This window comes from Acomys minous (genome assembly GCF_964271855.1).
Source record: "Acomys minous genome assembly, chromosome: 1".
Taxonomy (NCBI): Eukaryota; Metazoa; Chordata; class Mammalia; order Rodentia; family Muridae; genus Acomys; species Acomys minous.
Window position 1 is genome coordinate 128534266 of NC_140483.1, and position 16091 is coordinate 128550356.

Consider the following 16091-nt stretch of genomic DNA (forward strand, 5'->3'; position numbering starts at 1 on the left):
AGTTTCAATGCCCTGTTCCCCAACACTGCTACAGTGGCTATCTTTTTGGTTTTCTTGATAATGTATTTTCTTCAGTTATTGATTTTTCATATTTCAGAATTTTTTTCTCTTGGTGATATGAGAACATTTGTAAAAATCCCAGCAATATCATTCTTGAGCACACCCCTTGTACACTCTCCTCAGGAAAAAAAAAAACCTCAACTGGAGAAGAATTTGCAGCCTCAAATTACCCGGAGGTGCTGCGTAGGCTGGCTGGATGCTGCTGCTGATAAGGGAGCAGGAAAGTGGGACCTTCCAGAGTGCTTTGTTCACCTTTTCTTTAATTTCTGATTGGCACTGATGTTTGTCTCGGCTCTCTATTTTTCCCAGCACCATGAACTTTGAAGGGGTGAGATTTCGCCTTTCTTCATATTTTTAGTCACTCCACAGGTCACTTGGCAGATGACTATGTCCTCTTTGTGGGATACACAAGCAGTGATTTTTTCTTAATATTTTCAGTGTTGTTCTTTTAGATGCAGGGAGATGCTTACTCTAGTTAGTCCTGAAGGATTCCCTAGACCTTGAATGATTTAGTGTGTTGTCTTTGCTTCTTGCATCTGGGATGCTGCTCAATGTCCTGTGATGTGCTTTGATGATGGTATTTACTATTCTCAGCCTTTACTCTTGGCTTTGCTTTTGCAAGAGCTCTCTTATCCCTATAAAGATGTCAGTAACACAGCTACTCACACCACCCTTATCTCAAGCAAACACATGCACTCTGAGTGTTTACTTTCTAGTATTTAGAAAAGAGCAATTGCCTTTTTATTTTCTTTCTTTCCTTCCTTCCTTTCTTTTTTCCTGATGAATCTTATGTAGCCCAACCTCACCTATGCAGATGAGGTTGACATTGAGGAGGTGACCTTTTTTCTCTACCTCCCAACTGCTGGGACTAGAAAAACACATCATCCTATCTACTAATAAGTTTTTTTTCTTCTCTTTTGCAACATTCATCTTTAATAGCAATTCTCTTCTTTCTGAACTTTCTCAGTTCTGAAAGCTACACTAGTTGCATTTGTTTCACAATGTTAGAAATGCTTTTATCCCACCAGTTAGTTTTCATCACCTGCTTAATAACTGGATGGAATGGCTACCAAGGGCCTCTGACTACAGTGTCTTTACTGAAGTACCTTTCTGAGCTTTTGTAACATTTTAGTTATTGTTTGTTCATATTCACTGGTGATCAAAGACCTTGGCCAGTTTTCTTGGCCTCATCTGGAGCAACATATTAGTCTAGACAAAACACAGTTTAAAAAAAATCTCCCTTGTCTGTGTTTTTTGTCCTATTCTGAGTTCTTATTGCCTGTGTTTTTGGCTTTTGTTCCCCCTGCGAGTTCAGATTTCTGAAATGAAGTGTTTCTTGTAATCTTTGCTGACAGTTTCTTTCCACTTTAGAATTTCCTAAGACTGTGTAATACTTAAATAATGGGATAATAAATTCTAGAACCTCTTTGAGGTCAATGAAGCAGAAGAGAATGGCTGAAAGAATAAAAATAATGCTCCAAAAGGTATAGGGCTGAAAACAGCCATAGAATTTGTCTCAACAACTCTAAGTGAATTCTTGTCCCATGTAAAGTATTTTCTTACAGTTACTCAGGTTTATCCAATCCATTTTTATCATTCTTGCTTATGACTAGCCAGTGTTTTACTTTGCTCTATAAATCAAGTGACAAATACTTGTTGGCTTTGATGTCTCCCTATAATTCCTTTTTACTATCTGCTTCTACAATTGTAGACATTTCTCTTTTGAAACACCATTTTCTCCTCCTCCTCCTTTCTTCTTTCTTTTTTATAACCACATCATTCATTACTTTTCGTTCTGTGCTTCTGAGGATAATCTCCATCTAAAGTGCCATTTCCTTACAGAGATTTCCCTCATAAAGCCTTTTCTCTCTGAGTTACTTTTCAAAGAAAATTGAATCAGATCCTATCTTCCTCAAGATTAAATCTATTCACCACTCCACACCATCCAGTAGAGCATCCCAAGTAACATGGCCTGTGTGGGTGAACGAATGACAGAATATTGGTTCCCTTGCTCTCTGAAGAATCTGAGGGCATACATGAGTGTTTGTGTTACATCTGGGTATGTATGTATACTTGTATGTGCATAAATATGTACACATGTACATGTGTTTATGTGCACACTCATGTGTATATGCATGCATGTATGTATGTGTATAGACATGTTTGTGTGGATACATCAGGGTGTATGTTGATTTTTGTGAGAAGTGACTTTTGGAATAGATAGCAACTAGCCCTTTGGGACACTTGTTTCTTACTAGGAGAAAAGTAGTTTATTCCCTGTGTGCCTGTATGTGTTGACGTTGTCTCTTTGCATGCCAAATGTGAAACATTTTGTACATTATTGGTGCAAAAAAGGACTTCAAGGCCCCTCACAGTCTGACCCAACATTCATGTTGTAAGCTAGACATGCAGGTCTACATTTTTTTAGCATCCTTGGAGGTAGATCTTCCCAGACTTTCTCCTATGTGATTTGCTACATTTTTCCCTGTTGGGATTTTTAGCTTAAGAAATAATTTTTCTATTACTTAAAATGTACTTTCTTTGCTCTTTTCCTGATGATGTGCTATCCCACACATATGGAGAAGGCACATGCTCTGAACATTCATGTTTGACTCAGTTACACCACAGCCTCTGTTTGGTTTTTGGTCTACTTGCTTCACTTGCTATAGCATTGTCTTCTTCTTGCTCTTCTATATAGGCACAGGCTTGGCCCACCTACTAGAAGGAACAATCGTCTGTGAAACGCCTGGGTTCTATTCACTGCTGTATCCTGTGGCATACCACACAGAAGTCTCTCAATGTCTGTTTCTAGAATGAACAGATCAATAATAAATCCACAGGGGATTAGCTATCTGAACTAGTTTAGACTTCACAAACCAAACAATATGTTGCATCAGGACAACAAGTACTTCCACATCTGGTCAGATTGGTGACCTCAGGACAAGAAAAGACACGGATGAAATGGAGCTTAACTAAATAATGAAACATCTCAACAGTTGGCATCCTATCTGGGAAATGGAAGCAATGCAGAAAACCACCAGGTGGTATGGTTAAAGGAAACAAAACCGAATGCCTACCAAGTGCTGTCAAGTTAGGCTGGAAGACAGTGAAGTGTTATAAAGTGATGGCATGCCTAAAATGCACCCCAGCGTGGCTTTGAGTAGAAGAAAGTTTGTCTACTTAAATCTAACCGTCTCAGTGCTCTGGCCTGCTTAGTTAATGATAGTGTAGCACGTGGAGAGAATCCTCTTGTTTTAACAAATATGTATATACATATACATAAGCACATAGCCATCCATCCATACACACACATTATAATATATATAATGTTATACATATTACATATAACATATGTATTATATATATTATTTAAACCTATTCATAGGACGATATCATTCACTTGATATTAATGGTCTGTTTCCCACCAGAAAGCTCCTGATCATGAAGAAATATCAGTCTATATTAGACAAAAATTGTGTATGTCTAATTAGGAAGAGAGAGAGTGAAGCATGTAATTTTATAGTATTAATAATCTCCTACTGGCTACTAACTGGAATTTATACAAGGTTGATGTGTAAGATATTTACAGTTGTGTTAAATGAGACTCCTGTAAAGTCAATTCAAGTTTTAAATTGATTTATCTGTTTTTCATTTGCAATTTTAGGTTGAAGGACTTATTAAATTTGTGGGACTTTTTAAAAAATTTGAAATTTAGTTTTTTATAAATTAGTTTTATTAGATTTATCTTCTAAATCTATCCTATTTCCCCTCTATCCTTTTTCCAATCCTACCTAGTGTTGGGGGGTAAATCAGGGTAGAGAAGGGTAGAAGAGAGAAAAAAATGAACCCACAAGGCCAAAACACTGAGACTTCTAAGTTGTAAATGAAACAGATTGTGTAAAGGAATCCAGACTCTGGATTTAAATAGATCTAACAAAATTGAAGTCATATGGAAGCTTTGATCAGTTCTCCATAGTCCTCCTGCTCAGCACAGGCTTGGAAATGAAGAGACAATCTGCTCTTTTGTGAGTCACTGGGGCAGGGGAGCCCAGCAGTTTGTGTGCAGCTCCTGAAGCCATACTTGGTTTGGCTGGAATCTTCTTTTGGGATGCATTTCCTATTTCTTCTGCCCGGAAAGCACCTCTCCTGGCTTTGCTTGCAATTTTATTTGTATCTTTTAGGTCTTAATTCAATGCTGTCACCCTAAACAGTTTCTCAAGTAATAAAGAACTCCTGCAGACTTTTGCTCAGGGATCCCCGATTGCAGATACACCTGGATGCTTATTAGCACATTGGGCCTCAGAAATACTTAATATCCTAGTTTCAAATTCCATGACCAACTTTCTTGTGAGACCCAGGGCACCTGGACACTGTGACACCTCCACTTTAAATATGCTGCCCAAAACCTCCATGCCTGTTCATTCCCCACAACTGAAGGAAAAGCCCTTGGAGAGAAGACGGTGGGTATTCTTATGGGGCAGGTTTGAAATCCGCCTTGTAGAAGTCAATCTCCAGCTGTGTGGAGCCTGAAGTATAGAATGGAACTGTGTGTTGGAGAAGATACCTTTAGTGGCTAGGGAGGCAGCCTTTGCTACAGCTTCTATAGCTATTTGGAAATTTCTTATGGTAGTGTTGCATGAATCAGTAGTTTGCAGCTGACTAATTGTAGAAAGAAAGATATTCTTGTGATAGACCATTAACTTTAATGTAGACAATATGTTCTTGTGTTTGTTTTTGTTTATTTAGGTTTTTCAAGACAGGGTTTTCCTGTGTAGCCCTGGCTGTTCTGGACTCACTTTGTAGACCAGGCTGGCCTTGAACTCGCAGAGACCCACCTGCTTCTGTCTCCCGAGTGCTGGGATTATAGCTGTGCAACATCACGTTATATTCTTGAGGGCAGCAAAAGACAGGAAGGAGGGAGGGAGGAGAGAATGTGTGTGTGTGTGTGTGTGTGTGTGTGTGTGTGTGTGTGTGTGTGTGTGTATGTGTGTCTGTGTCTGTGTGTGTGTGTGTGTGTAGATTTCTAAGTGGAAACTATGGGCAAAATAGAGAATCTATTCAGCTTCTCATATTATATTCAACCCATTTTGTGCTTCACATTGACCTCCATGTTGCTGTCTAAGACTTATGAACATACCATTTTACCTCATTTCAACTCCAGATTCAGACGTTGTTCCCAGAAGCAACACTATATTATTATTGTTTGTGGCCAGTAAAATACTTCCTAGAAAGACATGATTATGTAATATAGCATTAGCATTCCATATATGCCTTTTATTTATTTATGCTAGTTTCTTATATGGCATTTCTTCCATAGAACTATAAAATCAGATCTTCATAAAATCTTAAATGTTTATCTTGAGGTAATAGAGCTTCACAACTATTATGTGCCATATCATTATCTAAAAGCCCCCAAATACTCCTTTTTCTACCTGGTATTTAAAAGATTCTATTGCCTCATTTTAACATGCATGAGTATGAGCCATCAAGCTGTGCTAGAAGGGAGGGAAAGCTGGTGAACATTTTAAAGACAATGATAGGTTAACACTGAAAATGTGCTCAGAACTGGGGCTTCAATGTCTTTGCACATCATTCCCATAAAAAAACCCGAAACATTCAAATGAAGATTTAGAAATAGCACTTCAGTCGTAATCTATATAAAGGCTTACTTTTAAAAAAACTCAGCAGACAGGATTACCTAGACATCCAGAAGAGCAAAATTTCCAGCAGCTGCCAACGGCCAGCACCATCAACTCTAAGGAATCTTTAAAAAATTTGTTTTTGTTGAAATAATTTTTTCAGAGTATATCTCAGTTGTTACCCCCTCACTGTGTCTTCTCATTTCCCTCTCCCTCCCTCTTTCACCCCATTATCCTCCCCTAGACTTGTGACAGAAGGGGACCTCCTCCTCCACTAACTCTAAGGAATCTTGATGCAAGCTAAGAGAAACCAATCATCAGAGGGGCTCACTGGCCTCTGGGGTAAGGTTTTCAGGATTCAGGACAGGAATCCTGATGACATCTGACCGGTCCTGAATGACAGGTGTAAAAATGGGGGCTGTCACTCTGGGAGACACAAGAAAGATGTGTAAAAGACAAGAAGGGCATTCACCACATGACAGGTGGGGGAGGCTGCAGGATCTCCTTTATTCTTAAAAAAAAACAAAACAATTGTGTGCCTTCTTAACTGATAAGGCAGTAACAGAGGGAACTGAGTGGATGCAACAAACCTTTGCATATTGAAGGCTTAGAAATAAAAGCCACAGAAATTCAAGATGGAATGAATCTTCCTTTTTTATGCTGGGGAGGTCATTGTTGTGTACAGACAGGTAGGTGGTTGTGAATGCAGAGAAAGCTGGTGCCTTTGAGAGATAGGAACCCATGGATTGAACTTCTCTTTGTGACAATATTTTAATGATGGTCTTCATGTGTCATAGATGCACACGTGTGCGCAGGTGTGGAGGCCAGAGGAAGATGTGTGTTTCCTGCTGTATCACTTGTTTTATTTCCTTGAGACAGGGCTTCTCACTGAATGTGGAACTAGACTGGAGCCAGCAAGGTCCAGTGATCCTACTGTCTACATGTTCCCTGACGCAGGGCTGGAGTTGCAGGGACACCTGCAACTGTTCCTGGCTTTTGCTGGATTTTTACATAGGTAGCAGGACTTGAACTTGGATCTTTATGCTCGCAAGCGTTTTTACCCACAGAGCCATCTTTCAGCCCTCTGCAAAAGTCTTGATGATAACAAAGTCTTGATGAAGAGAAAGAACTATGAATCACATTTGAGTTTGGGGTTGGGGACTCGAAAATCTCTGAAATGTAGGGTTCTCTAAGACACAAGTAACCCAAAGTATTATTCTGACTAGAAACAGGTGAAAGGACAGTGTCACAGGTGGCAGGCTCTAATGGGACACTGTGATGCTTCTTCACAGAAGGTGCCATTGTCAGCATCACTAAGAAGCTAAGGACCAACAGAGAGAAAGGAGGGCTCAGTATGCTAATGTTGAGAGTCCAACACTGTGAAATCAGAGGTCCTAATATTAACTCCAGGAATCTTAATTATGTGGGGTATTCCCTCAATGGAGGAGACAAAAATCAATTCCCTGTTATCCAGAAAGCTAAGAGTGGATTTTGTTAATGATGAGGACTTTTCTGCTATCTGTTGGGGCAGGCCTCATAGATGTTTTGCTATAGAGGCAGACCTTACCCAAATTCCTCAGAATGATTATCGAAGACTCTTCCCTCCCTGGACTGTTACGCATTCTTGGTGGAGATGGTACATGTACTTTATGGTCTGCTGATCTGTATGCTATTGATCAGAGACAACATTAGATTTCAGATCTTTTCGCTATAGAACTAACTCTCATGGAACATGTACTTTGTAAAAGAGTTTCTATGTGGTCACACCTAAGCCATACTGTGCACCTGGAAGTGGACTGATTGTTGCATGGGAACCTTTACCTAAATTTTACTGTGTTTTAAATATGCTGACAATAAACTGTTGGCATTAGACTCCCTGAGGTCTGGCCAGGTGGATGAAGTCAATATGCAGAGGTTTTTCATTCTAATCTTTTCAAGGGCTCGCTTTCCTGACATGACAACTCCAGGGCCCTCCTCATACCAAAAGTGAGGCTGGCAAAGCAGGATTAGTGGGTTACTATCAAAGGTGAGATGGGGGTCTGCATTAGGGTTAGTGAATTCAAACTTAAGATAGAAATACAGGGAGACTGGAAGAACGCTGTCATTTTCTCCTGTTACATTTTACCACTAATAACCCTACAATGAATTTCTTCTTGTCATAAATTCCAGGTGTCCAGAGGACGTGGAAAATTTGGCATTTGTTATCCTACCTTCTCATGATCACATCTGGGGTGCCCATCTGGACAGCAGGTTCTTTTTCCGTCCCCATCAGCTTAACAATGAATGCCCTGCACATCTTGACACTGTGGCTGAGGATGAGCTCCAGGGAAGCAGCTTTCAAGAGCTGTCACTCATGTTGTGTGGGCTTTTTAGTGATGCAGCTACCTCTAAGTCATCCATGCTCCTGTAAGTAACTCCTCACCTGTACACCGTAAAGAACTCCAGTGCGAGGATGTGGGGAGAGAGGAACACTCCTTCATTGCTGGTGGGAATGCAAACTAGTACAACCACTTTGGAAATCTATCTGGTGCTATCTCAGAAAAATGGGAATAGGGCTTCCTCAAGACCCAGCTATTCCACTCCTTGGAATATACTCAGAAGATGCTCCAGCACACAGCAAGAAAATTTGCTCAACCATGTTCATAGCAGCCCTATTCATAATAGCCAGAACATGGAAACAGCCTAAGTGTCCCTCAGTAGAAGAATGGATAAAGAAACTGTGGTACATATACACTATGGAATACTATTCAGCTATTAAAAACAAGGAATTCCCAAAATTTGTGGATAAATGGATTGAGCTAGAAATGATCATAATGAGTGAGTTAACTCAGAAGCAGAAAGACTCAAATGGTATATATTCACTTATATCTGCATATTAGCCCAACGGGCATGTCCCACGAAAGCCTTCACTTACCAGGAAACAGAGACAGAGGAGAGGACATTCTAGTGGGACTCTAGATGTGAGATTCATGAGAGAAAGGCAAAGTAGAAGGACCCAGAGGGTCCTAGGAGCCTACAAGTAGAACATTATGATAGGTAGATTTGGGCACAGGGGTCCCACTCAAACTAGGCACCAGACAAGGACAATACAGGCGGTAAACCTTAAACCCCTACCCAGATCAAGACAATGGACAGAACACTCTCCACAGTAAAGTGGAGAGTGGGATATTACGTTCTCACACACTCTGGTGCCTCACCTCTGACCATGTCCCCTGGATGGGGAGACCTGATGGCACTCAGAGGAAGGACAGCAGGTTACCAAGAAGAGACTTGATACCCTATGATCATATAGAGGGGGAGGTAATCCCCCTCAGGAACTGTCATAGGGGAGGGGGATAAGGGGAAAATGGGAGGGAGGGAAGAATGGGAGGATACAAGGGATGGGATAACCATTGAGATGTAACAAGAATAAATTAAAAAAAAAAAAAAGATCTCAAGTGACAGCATCAGAGAACTTCAAGTTGATAGACACATGGAGGTCTCAGCCAAGAAGGTCTCAATCTCCACTCAATGTGGACAGAGGCCACTGAGCAAGGACCCTTCTAGATCGCCACATACATTTTCATCTGGCTGTTCATTTTTATTCTTTGTAATAAACAAAAACTGTTAATAAAAAAAAAAAAAAAGAACTCCAGTGCGCTCACAGTTTCATCTAGCTAAACACTTGTGTAGTCACATCCTCAGTCTGCCATCACCACTGTACCTGGAGCAAATAGACATTTGCTCACATTTTCCAAGAAAAGTCACACAACTGTATACTGTATGGAATGCCCACTGTGTTAGGAAATGAGGTTGCCATGTTAAATACCGTGACCGTAGAGCATTACAGCTGTGTTAAATGTTTCCAAAGAAAACACATAATGTGCCAAGAAAGCATTTGGACAGTTTATCACAGGTCCCCTAAGATAGCCTGGAAGAGGGAAAAGAAAGTGAATAAAATTGGGAAGTGGATAGACAGAAGAAGGAAGCCTTCCTCAAGGTGTGAGAGAAGGCAAGGCATAGTGGATTTAGTCTGGCGATGCATGAAGAGAGCAGAGTGCAAACCGCTGACGGTCCTCTCAGGCTGAGCTACAGAAGTCTAACTGCATTGGACAGCAGCTGAGGGCCTGCTTCACAGACATTTTACCCTTTACGTTGCAACTGGATTTAATGAAATTGTTTCTGTATCTAGCCCCTGTGGAGAGCATTGCTAGTCTGTGGTTTTAGGTTCTTGGTTACCTATGATAGTATATATATATTTTAAAAAACCCTGTCTTATGGTGTATCTAGGAACTCTCTTCCCTGTCTTCTCTCTGCCTTGGCATAGTAGATCAGGCCCTTCTTATGCTGCCTTGTCTTCCCCATAGGTAGGGTGACTGAGGTCACCATTAGTGGGTCCCAGATACATGGCAACTGGCCAAATCAATGTGCCAGATACAATTTGGAAGTCGAGAAGAGAAGCAAGACTAGAATAGATCATGCTCCTCACCCCGCCCAGAACAGCCTGGCAGTATTTATATACAGTAATGGTTACTTTTCAATAGAGTTTGCCTTATCTCCACAGTTTCAGTAGGTCTGATGAGAGAGTAACAATTGTACTGTTCACTTTGTCGGAGCACTCACAGTGGAGACTTCAGCAGGACTTTTTAATGAGTAATCTTGACCACAGAGCCCACCCATATCAGCCTTTATCTCTTTGTCTATGACCTGTGGTCATAATCTTTATTTTTTTTTAATACCTTTTTATTAATTTATACATATTACATCTCAGTTGTTAGCCCATCCCATGTATCCGCCCGTTCCTCCCTTCCTCCCACTTCCCCCCTACTACTCCCCTCCCCTCCCCTAAGTCTGTGTCTGAGGGGGACCTCCTCCCCCTGAATATGCTCATATGGTATCAAGTCTCTCCTTGGTGACCTATTATCTTTCCTCTGAGTGCCACCAGGCATCTCCGTCCAAGGGACATGTTCAAATATGGGGCACCAGAGTTTGTGTGAAAGTTAGATCTCCTTCTCCACTCAACAGTGGAGAATGTCCATCGGCTAGTCCAGGTAGGGGTTCAAGGTTTTTACTGCCTATTTTTTCCTTGGCTGTCGCCACAGTTTGCAGAGGACCCCAAGCAGTAAGTAAAGAGGCTGAGCGGTAACTGGGAATGTGGTTGGTTGGAGATGAATGTTTCCCCAAACATTTATTACTCTTTTGAAATGTCCATCTGAAATGTTATCTTCACAGACTGTGTGAACAGGGCAGAGGAGAGAAGTGGGGCTGCTACTAATTCTTAACTCACTGGCAGCTTCCAGTCCATGAACAAAGCTTAACTGTATTTTAAATAATGTGAAGATTTTCTTAGTTTGAATAGGATCAAGATAAAAGATGGTGTATTGGCCAAGATATCATGGTATTAGGCTAGTTTTGAAGTTACTTTTCAGAATGCACTTTCCAGATGTATACTGAGATACACTGTAAAGTTATTAATGTTGTTTCCTTACTTAGTGTTTATATTTTGAAAAACAATTAAAGCAGGTGTGCTTCTCTTTGGCAGTGGGCTGGTAATGTCATATCCAAAGAGCATTATGCTATTGCACCTAGAATTCTACAAAGTGCTGGCAGCAGTTGTGATATTTTATGAGATCGGGGAAATCGGCTGTAGACATTGCTTTTTACTCACAGCTGTTTCTAAGACTTTACACCTGTTCTTTTGATTATTTTTGTTGTTGTTGTTGTGTTTTTTTTTTCTCCCAAGACAAGGTTTCTCTGTGTAGCCTTGGCTGTCCTGGATTCGCTTTGCAGACCAGGCTGGCCTCAAACTCACAGATCTGCCTGCCTCTGCCTCCCTGAGTGCTGGGATTAAAGATGTGCACCACCCCATGCCAAGCTTCTTTTGATGCTTCTTTCAATTAAAATGGAACATCTGTCTTGAGGACTTCCAGGCTGAAACGTTTGCAATTCTTTTTTTACTGTCATTCTTCTTCCAGCAGATTATCATGTTATGTTGGGCATAAAGACCTTGTTTTGAACACCCTAGGCTCTTTTTCTTTTTTACTCTAAGTATTATTAGAATTGATGGCAACACAACAACATCCAGATGTTGCTGAGTAACTTTATGTATGGCCCTAATAAGTAGCACTAGAATTACACCGTTGATAGACTTCGTTGTGAATAGCCGCTTTAATTTGAGTTTGATGGCGTGACGTTAGCTGATTCAGAGATCTCTAAAAAGTGGCTTCACTTAATTAAAGATATCAGAGTCAACAGAACTGCACTATATGCCAGTAGCAATACAGTACCTGTCCTCTGACTTTATTACTCTAAAGCAGTGGTTCTCAACCTTCCAATTGCTGTGATCCTTTAATATAGTTCCTCATGTTGTGGTGAGTCCCAACCATAAAATTATTTTGTTGCTACTTCATAACTGTTACTTTGATGACCCATAATGAAATATTGGATATGCAACCCCCATGTAAAGGCAGTTTGCCCCTGGAGGGGGTCGCGACCCACAGGTTGAGAACCACTGCTCCAAAGGCCGTTTCATTAGAGCTTCAGAGAAATTTCTATCCATCGTGGGTGAGACTTTTATTTTGCATGACATTGTGTATTTTCTATTTTCACTTAAGAATCACAAGCCTTGAGGAAATGATTTTCTGTATTTATTGAGTTAGACAAAAAAATCCTAATGATTAGAATGCCCTTTCTCCTCAATGAGGCAGAACTAGCATCTTTTGAGAGCCTATAGACAGTTCAACCAGGAGAACGAGAAAAGGGCCCCTTTCTGTGGGTAATGTAGGGAGGGGTGCGTATTCAAAAGTAATACATAAGAAATTCAGTACAGCAATTGAAGTATTTTTTTTTTAGTCCAATTTTTAGCTTCTTAGAAGGCTTCATTCAGCTGATATTCATAGCCAGTCAGTTGTTCTTGGCACGTGGCCTTTCTTTGGTCACGGGCTTGAATCATGAATTATCTTCTGTACTTTTAGCTTTTGCAAAACCAATGAGCGTTTGAAGCCGTCATCCCCAAAGTTCCCTCCACGTGAGGCAGGTTGTTACTTTAACTGTACTTTTGAAATTGCCAGGAATTCTATGCCACTTAACATTAAAAGCAAAATATCCCCCCAAGTAGACACAAACCATGCTGCTAGTGTTTACCTGTTTTCATCACCTGACATCTTTAACCTCAAGGTCTAGTATTTTCTATCATTTGTTGGGTTAAGTGAGATGAGAGCACATTGTCATAGATCACATTGTTCAGGCATCACTCCTACATCTGTTTGGTGGGGACTTTTCATCTTGGAGTTGTATTCTAGAAAGGCCATTATAAAGGTTAGCTATACATCTCCATTTTGTTAAAAGCTCTATTTTATGCAATTTGGATAATGGTGGAAATGGGTAGATGTGATTTTCTAAAGTAATTCAAGTGTAAAAACTGGCTAATGTTTGCTATTACCTTACATGAACATGCCTGAGTTGTGTGAAAAGTGCCTTCCTTATACATTTGCAGGTGCTCACTAAATGGCATGGGTTGATCTGTGCTGCTATGCCTCTAAAACAGAACCTCAAGTCATAATATATCTTTTATTTGATGCTATACCATGACTTAGTTTCTGAGCATTCCATGAGTCACTTTTAGTATCTCTTCAATTTTTAAAGAAGATCCACATGAAAGGCTATAATTTTGTTGCCTCACAAATTTATATAATTCACATACTTATGGATCTCACAATGTATTGTATTGCTAGTATTGCTGTTAGTAAAACAGATTCTAAGTTTTACATCAACATACTCCCAACTGGTGATGAATAAATAACCCCCGAACTATCTGTTTACTCACGTCTGTGCTGGAATCTTTAACACGCTCTGACAGCAATCTGAAGGCTCTGTGTCTCCCTCACATTTCAGAGCATCTCAGAGTGAGGGATAGCGGTTAGTGCTCCCTCGCTTGTGTGAGATTGACTCTGTTACCTCTATTATAGCTTTACTTTGCTGAGTTCAGTAATCTTAGATTTAAAATATGAAAGATTGTCTAGCCTTGTAATGGCTTTTAGGGATTAGTGTGTTACCCAGAAAGAACCCCAGGGAATGCTGAAATTACTTACAGGTGTCTTCTTCTTCCATGGAAATGCTGATCACATAGCAGGCATACACAAAACCAACCAGCTGGAAAAAAGCAGATGTTTTTAGAGTTCATAACAATATGTAATAAAATAAAATTTTACATCTAAACATTAACTGTTTTCAAAACTTTTTCATTTTTTTAGTAACCTAAGTGGCCTTCTAAAAAGTACAAATAAATGATGAGAAATAGAAACAATTTTTAGATACTTCATGTACACTTTGATCTAAGAGATACAAACCATGAGAAATTATTCCTAATATATATTTTAGTTTTTTTCTATTTATAGAGCAATTTTATAGTAATTATTCCTACAACTATTTTAATGTTTAACACGGAAAAAAAGACAAAAAACATATTGCACATAAGTTAACTAGCAATCATCTACTTAATAATTTAAAATGCTGTAAGAATGTAAATTTTATTGATGGCTAAATTGTTCTGTTAATTACATCATAAGAAAACAATTAACTTGCTGGTGATTAGTTAGTGTTGAAATGCAGTAGGAGAGAAAATTTGTACATTGACGAGCATCTCAAATAAATAACACAGCATAGAGCAGCCTTTGCTGCATCGTGTGTTTCTTCCTGCACTTTCCTACAAGATGATTTCTCTTCCACACAGACAAGGACACAACAGTTCTTGGAGGTTAAATTTTTTAATTAATCTCAAGTGGCAGCACATACTGGCTAGGATGAGGAGAAAAGGGAACACTCCTCCATTGCTTATGAGAGTGCAAACTGGTACAACCACTTTGGGAATCAATCTGGCACTTTTTCAGAAAATTGGAAATAGCTCTACCTCAAGACCCAGCTGTACCACTCCTGGGGGTATACTCCAAAGATGCTCCACCACAAACAAGGACACTTGCTCAACTATGTTTATAGCAGCTTTATTTGTAGTAGCCAGAAACTGGAAATAACCAATGTGTCCCCCCCGACAAAGAATGGGTAAAGAAACTGTGGCACATTTATACAATAGAATACTACTCAGCCAATAAGAGCAAAAGAAAAAAGTCATGAAATTTATATGCACATGGATGGAACTAGAAAGGGTCATCTTGAGTGAAGTAACCCAGACCCAGAAAGACACACATGGTATGAACTTACTTATAAGAGGAGTTTACTCATATGGTACAGGAGACGCTTACTACAATACACAGACCCAAGTAAGATAAGAAACAAGGAGGATCCATGAGAGGATGCTTAAATCTCACTCAGAGGGGGAAATAGAATAGACAGAGGTAGTGGTTGAAGAGAGGGAACGAGGTAGGAGGGGGAGTGCAGAGGGAAATGAGGGTGGAGATCAGCCCTGGGGAGAACAGGGTGGGAAGACAGAAGGCCTATAGAGAAAAGAGAAATAGTGGAATGGGCAGCTCTGTGTCAAACTGGACACCTAAGACACGGTAGTCTCCCGAGAGGTACGAGAGGAACTCTAGCAGAGACTCCTAGTGGCAGAGGCCATAGAGACTGAAAAGAGGACATCTTTTAACTAGACAAGTCTTCTAGTAGAGGGAAGGGAACACCAACCCATGCACAGAAACTTCGACCCAAAATTCACCCTGCCTACACAATGCGCAGGGATAAATATAGAGCATATACAGCCAAGACTGAGGGAATGTCCAACCAATGCCTGGCCCAACACAAGACCCACCCCATGAGAGAGAACCAACCCCTGACACTGTTAATGATACTCTGCTCTGCTTGCAGACAGGAGCCTAGCAGAGTAGTCCTCTGAGAGGCTCCACTCAGCAGCACTTGGAAACAGATGCTGAGACTCACAGCCAAACAGTGGATGATACATAGGGAGTCTTGTGTAAAAGTAGGGGAAGGATAGAAGGAGCTAGAGGTGACAGGAGCTTCACAAGAAGACCAACAGAACAAAGTAACCAGGGCTGGGAGTGGTGTGTGGTGGGGGGAGGTGGCTGCTGAGACTTAAGCACCAACCAAGGACCATGCGTAGACTGGACATAGGTCCCCTACACAGATGTAGCTGATGGGCAGCTTGATCTTCATGTGGGGAGTGGGTCCTGATGCGACTGGATGAACTGGATTGGGTAGAAAGGGGGGGCTCTTCTTTTCTGAGGAATAGGGGAGGGGTGATGGGAAGAGAGAGGGGGCGGGATTGTGAAGTGAGGAGGGACGGGGCTACGTCCAGCATGTAAAGTGAATTAAAAAGAAAATCACTCTCTGCACGAAAGACCAGCCTAAACACTAAACTCAAAGTCACAGGGACACTCTCATGACACAAGTCAAGACTAAATCATTCATGCTTACATAAGTATGCATCACATTTAATTTTATTGC

At 40.6% G+C, this 16091-nt stretch overlaps 1 protein-coding gene across 2 annotated transcripts in view; it reads right to left on the reverse strand.

Annotated features, from left to right (window-relative positions):
- Positions 1 to 16091, reverse strand: part of NKAIN3 (sodium/potassium transporting ATPase interacting 3) — a 564680-nt gene that overhangs the window by 21086 nt on the left and 527503 nt on the right. For both annotated transcript variants that reach the window (XM_084796631.1, XM_084796630.1), the window contains exon 5: positions 13769 to 13829. In XM_084796631.1, the coding sequence (XP_084652757.1) occupies positions 13769 to 13829 (61 nt within the window). The remainder of the gene's footprint in view (positions 1 to 13768; positions 13830 to 16091) is intronic.